This window comes from Frankliniella occidentalis, unplaced genomic scaffold (genome assembly GCF_000697945.3).
Source record: "Frankliniella occidentalis isolate FOCC.00 unplaced genomic scaffold, Focc_3.1 Scaffold252, whole genome shotgun sequence".
Taxonomy (NCBI): domain Eukaryota; kingdom Metazoa; phylum Arthropoda; class Insecta; order Thysanoptera; family Thripidae; genus Frankliniella; species Frankliniella occidentalis.
In genome coordinates, this window is record NW_026267378.1 from 1,970 (window position 1) to 5,660 (window position 3,691).

Sequence of the window (3,691 nt, forward strand, 5' to 3'; positions counted from 1 at the left end):
CTCATGTTCCGTCCGCCCACCATTAATCCCCGTGCAGCAGGCATTGCCCACACTGCTGTGCTGTGTCTCCCTCCTTCACCTCCCCGACCCCGTCGCGGAATTCCTCCGTTTTTATGGCAGGGAATGACAAGCTATCTCCCTCTGCCACTGCCACACCACACACCTGCCTCCCGCCGCCCGATGCCGTCCCATTGACGCTTCGCTGCTGCTGCGACTGTTCGTCAAACTTATACGACTCGCCATCGCCTCCCATATAGCAGCTAGCTCCTCCTAATTTGCTGTCGTCCCGCTTTTACGGCGATGTCCGCGGGGAGCGGCGCGCGACTCCTCCTCCGGGTCCTCTCCACTATACTCGGGACGCCGCGATTTTACTACCCTGGATGCACATTATCTGTAATTAGTTTCAATCACTTTTGTGACCCTGCTGCTGCTGCTGCCGCTGCTCGCCGGGACGCCGGGACTGACCCAATCGATTAAACTTACAGCGATCGAGATGGCGCGCGGCGCCGCGGTCAGCGTCGTAAAACTCGTCGTGGCCGGGATGGGAGTATATTTTTCGTCTATGAATGCCAATCTCTCTGGCATCGCACACGACCAGTGGCCACGCCCCGCCACGCCCCGCTGCGAGACCCGCCCGAGGATGGCGTGCCGTGCCAGGCCTGGCGGCCGGGCCGGGCCCTTTGGCCGGTGGAGGAGCAGCCGCAGCTGCAGTTTTGACAGCGACGGTAGTTCATTTCTCCTCGGACCAGGCCGCGGCCCGCCGCTGTCCCACTACGCGCCGCTTACGTCTCCCCGACGGGACTGAAGGTGGACTCACCGTCGACCATGCCGCAGTGGTGGGTGGGCTCCTCGGCGAGGTTCTCGTGCGGAGGCTTGGGCACGCGATAGATGACGTGCAGCGGGCTGGGCCGCGGGGACGCCTGGCCCGCGGACGCCGCCGCCGCCCCGGTCCCGGCGTCCTCCTCGCCGGCGTCGTTGTCATCCTCGTCGACGGGCCGCTCCTCCTCCACGGGCTCGATGAAGAAGCTCCCCTGCGACGTGCGGATGGTGCCGCGCTGCAAAAGAGAACCGAACGCACGACGCACTATAAAAACACAGGCTGCAAAAGTTTGAAAGTAAGATTTGCCGGGGGAAAAATAAAATATAGTCCGTCAAGTGACTTTTGCAGCAGAGAGCGGGCGCGAAAGGCGGAATCGTGCCGGACTGGACTGTACTGCCTGTAAACAGCCAGCGCGGATCCGTAAATACAGAGAGGGGCCCGGCGGCAGGCCAGCCTCTCGGCCGCGATGTTGTGGGCCACCAGGAAGCAGTTCGGCAAAACAAAAGTCTTTCCCTCCCGCTAGCGCCCAGTCCCGCCGGGCCTGCAGTCGGACCGGTCTAAGTTTGTACCTCGAGCCCAGATCTGGCGGCGCCTGGGACCGTTTAATCCGCGCAGCGCCGCCGGAGACAGCAGCTTTGTTGCTCCGACTTGAACTTAAAAGTTTCCTAAAAAAAGTATTTTGGGTAAATTTTTCAAGGATGATTTAGTCTTAATTTTTCCTGAAAAGTTGTATTTTTTTCAATTGTTTGAAAACTTGTAAATTTTTGCCGATTTTTTAAAGAAAATTTTCGTACTTTTAAATGCCTAGCCCTAGACACTGTGCGGCCCAGATCGGATCGGATCGGCGGCGGCGGCGGGGGTCGCACCACAAAGAGGAGCGCGTAAAAGTAGTACGGGGCGCCGCCAAATAACCGACCCGTTGTGTGTGTGTGTTCTGTGATCGGCTATTTTCAGGAGGATCAACACGTAAATTAACACGGAACACACACACACGCGCACACACACACGCACACACAAGACAAAGCACGACGGGACGACGGCCCACTAACAAGCTGCACCCGGGGGAGAGGGGCCGGTGGGGTGTGGGGAAGAGGGGGACTCCCAGCAGCAGAGTTGCACATGGGTGATGAGACACGACCGCAAGTTTCCGCGTGTGTTCCGCCACAGACAGAATGAAAGATGCAGAAAAAGTATAGCGCATCGGAAGAGGAAGCAAAGGGCAGGGTTGGGGTTGGGGGAGGGGATGGTAGTCCACGGCGACGGCGCCCCACCCGACCGCGGGGGGAGGAGGGGGGAGGCGTTGGTAATACATCGTCTGAGTCACCAGGGGCGGGGAGCGAGAGGCGGGGGGCGGGGCGCGCCATGAGCGAACCATTGCGACCGAACGCAACGCGAGCGGGCCCGGTCCGCAAGGTCGGGGTTACGTCTCATGACATAACGATAGTACAGTACAGGGTGCTGCCATGGGCGGGACCCCGGGGGGACGCGGGGCCCCCTGCGGCGGTTGGCGGGTGCGTGTCTGTGTGTCTGCGTGTCTCTGTGTTCTGTGAGCGGCGTGAGCGGCCACTCGCCCATACTGCACTCGTACAACCTCCATCTCGCAGAGTGAATCATAAGGCAAACACTGGCGAAGTGTCCCGTTCAATTCTGTTCGTGTCTCGCAGCCATTGAGCAGAACAACACACTCCAAGCTCCGACGCCGCCGACGTCGGGAGAGGGGGAGGGAGAAGGAGCATGAGGGGTGGGGAGAGGACAGTTTATTTTGCGACGGGTCGCGGCCGTGTATCATTAAAAAGTGTCGCGTCGTCTCGTCAGACGTTTTTATACTACGTACCCAAGACTGTCTCTACCAAAGGACATTTTTGAAAAGGGCCTTTGTAAAAAATGAAATTTGAATAGAGCAAACATGTAGGGGTGTGGATTTAAAAATTCACACAGGTGTGGAATTCGCACACTTGTAGGTAATATTTTAAAATTCACACATCCACAAGTGTGCGAGACTCACACATTTGGGGGTGTTCCTGCGCGGCGCAGAGACCTAACTGGCGGCACGCATGGGCGGCGGCGCGGCGGGGCGATAATTGGATAAAAGACTGGACCTCCCGCGCGACGGTAGCGGCCCGGCCCCGGCGGGAACACGAGCAAAAAACAAATCGGAAGAAAGCTCCCCTGGTAAAAGTACGCACACACGCTCTCTCCCTCCCTCCCTCACTCTCACTCTCACTCTGTGTCTCTTTTCGTCCTCGCTCTCTCTCTCTGTCGCAGCGGTCAGCGCAGGCGCCAAAAAATAGAACAAAGGCGCGGCGCGGCGGGCAAACCATAGGCCTGTGCGGCTGCGGTGCATAGCGCTTGTGCACGTCCCGTACACGTCAGCCCGGATTGGTCTGGACGTCCACGGAATGGGAGCGACGAGCAGAGCGCCGCCCGGGGGACAAAGGGACCGCGACGTGCTCGTCGACGTGGCTTCCCGGAAGAGCGGACCTGCCCCCCCCCCCCCCATCTTTTTCCCCGAGTCCTTCCCGTCACACACAGATTTGCATTTCTTGCATTTTCCCCCCTTTCATCGTCGTCACGTAAGAAACAAGGAAATAAGTTGGACAGTTGACCTTTCTTTTCCTTTGAATCGCCACGCGTTTTTTTTTTGTTGTTGTCTTTCACCGTAAAAACTAAACTCGCAATAGTAATATAATTCTCAGACGCATTATTTTTTATTTTATATTTTTGGCACGGTATGGCGCCGCCAGGCGCCAGTGTGGCGCAGGCCTGGCCTGCCTATATGGTCGTGGCAACAGCCCTTTTCAATATACATACGAGAAACCATGTATGTAGTAGTAGTATCGGCGAGCGACGATTCCACGAACAAAGGGCGCA

General features: G+C 57.8%; 1 protein-coding gene across 1 annotated transcript in view; it reads right to left on the reverse strand.

Annotated features, from left to right (window-relative positions):
* Positions 1-767: 767 nt before the first annotated feature.
* Positions 768-3,691, reverse strand: part of LOC127750752 (uncharacterized) — a 106,757-nt gene continuing 103,833 nt past the window's right edge. The window contains exon 6 of the mRNA XM_052273181.1: positions 768-1,055. Within this exon, the coding sequence (XP_052129141.1) occupies positions 783-1,055 (273 nt within the window). The 3' untranslated portion in view covers positions 768-782. The remainder of the gene's footprint in view (positions 1,056-3,691) is intronic.